This window comes from Spinacia oleracea, chromosome 6 (genome assembly GCF_020520425.1).
Source record: "Spinacia oleracea cultivar Varoflay chromosome 6, BTI_SOV_V1, whole genome shotgun sequence".
NCBI lineage: Eukaryota > Viridiplantae > Streptophyta > Magnoliopsida > Caryophyllales > Amaranthaceae > Spinacia > Spinacia oleracea.
This window is the reverse complement of record NC_079492.1, coordinates 123063429-123065486: the sequence shown is the minus strand read 5'-3', so window position 1 is coordinate 123065486 and position 2058 is coordinate 123063429. Positions and strand designations below refer to the sequence as shown.

At 28.6% G+C, this 2058-nt stretch overlaps 1 protein-coding gene across 1 annotated transcript; it reads left to right on the top strand.

Moving 5' to 3' along the window:
• The first annotated feature begins 625 nt into the window (after positions 1-625).
• On the top strand, positions 626-1686 carry LOC110795464 (nuclear transcription factor Y subunit B-5). The gene has a single exon (XM_022000479.2). The coding sequence runs from the start codon at positions 734-736 to the stop codon at positions 1250-1252; it is 519 nt and encodes a 172-aa protein (XP_021856171.1). The 5' UTR covers positions 626-733; the 3' UTR covers positions 1253-1686.
• The last annotated feature ends 372 nt before the right edge of the window (positions 1687-2058 follow it).

Here is a 2058-nt window from a genome sequence, read left to right as displayed (position 1 = left end):
CCTTATATAGATAAAAGTTATATAGTTTTTAGTAAAAAAAAAAAAAATCATTTTAATAAAACATATTTTTTCAAAATCATTAATAATGTATAAATTAATTATTTAACACTTTAAAATGTTTATCTATTAACTTTTTTTTTAATAATATAAAAGTTAGAGAAAACTGAGTAAAAGTTAAAGAAAACTGGGTAAAAGTTAGATTGGTGCACAATAAATTTATTGTACACCTTATGCATGCAAGACCTTTTGTAGATAATAAACAGAAAATCAAACATTAAATTGATAAAGAGGGTAAAATCAAACATTCAAACCCCTATAGATCGAATATGGTAAAAAATATTTTAAAAATATATTAAAACAATAGATAATAAACAGAAAATCATAGAAAAAATATATAGTTAAGCATGAAAATTAAATTGATAAAATTTTGAAAAATATTACTCCGTAGAAACTAAAGCATAAAAATATATCATTGATTATGTGCACAAACTTTGGGTAAAGGTTTAGCTATAGACATGAAATAACATTAAGAAATAACAAGTAGTAGGTCTCATTCATCTCAAACACATTAAAATCATTAATATATACACAATGTGAACAAGTGCTTATATATATAAGTATATAACACAACACAATGAGCAATTTGAACTCATAGCAACGTGTCTCTCTCTAAGAGGATCATATCTCTCAAAATTAATTTCTCTCTTTTTATACAAAACACGTACAAAAAACAATGGTTGATAACATAAGTCCTTACACAAATAAAGTACTACTTCCAAACTACAACCTTACAGCAACTTCATCCTCTTCTCAACAACACCACCATGGAAACTACATCTACCATGAGAGTAACACCAAGAACTCGGCCGAGAACGAAGATCAACCGTATAACGAGCACGAAGATCAAGCCTCGGGGACTATCAAGGAGCAAGATCGATTGCTCCCTATAGCTAACGTTGGAAGAATCATGAAGAATATATTACCTCCTAATGCTAAAATCTCAAAAGAAGCTAAGGAAACTATGCAAGAATGTGTTTCCGAGTTTATTAGCTTTGTTACCGGTGAAGCTTCTGATAAATGTCACAAGGAGAAGCGTAAAACTGTGAATGGTGATGATATTTGTTGGGCTTTGTCTTCTCTAGGGTTTGATGAGTATGCTGATCCTTTGAAGAGGTACCTTTATCGCTACCGTCAATTCGAGGGTGAAAGAATTGCTAATCAAAACAAAGACAAGGAAATTTTCCATGGTTGATCAACAACAACTTATATGAGTTACTAGCTCTTGGTAATGCATATTTTGTTTTTGTTTTTGTTTTTTTTTATTTTATTTTATTTTAGCTTGTTCATGGTTGTTTTAATTTATGAGATCAAAATAAAAACAAAAGTAGGACCTTTTTATAATCTACTTAATTTGTAATGGCCAAATCTGGTACTAGATCTTGATTTCTAACTCTTGTGTTGGTTAATTAATTTAAACATTTTCAAAAATACGGAGTATACTAATTTAATTGCCTTTGTTAGGGCTATAAGATTATACTCCAATACTGAATTTAAGAATTCATCAAATAATTTCGCCTATGAAAGTAGATTGTTATATTTTGGATTCAATAAAAAAAAATTCTATTGGGAGGGTAAGCAATAAGTAGAGAAGTAGGCGAGATTCAATCTAAGATTTTCAATTTTATGGTTTCACCTTAAAACACCAGATTCGATCTCATATCTTTGATTTCATGGTTTCACCACAAACTTCAGAGATTAAACGGGTTGATTCGGATGTCCACTTATATTATTTAATTAATTAATTAATTAATTAATTAATTAATTAGAGTTTGCATCTATATGGTTTTGTGTAAACTTCATTTAAATGTTTTCTAATTTACTTTTTTCTATCATGCATTTTTTGGTGAGGGATCTAAAGTGTAAACGAATAACCTTTTGAGGTAAAGTTTCCATCTTTGACAATAAGCCAATTAGGTCATGACTTGGTCAAATAAATTACTAAATTAATACACAAATTCTTATTTACAAAGGGTGTACAATAAATATTGTACACCAGAG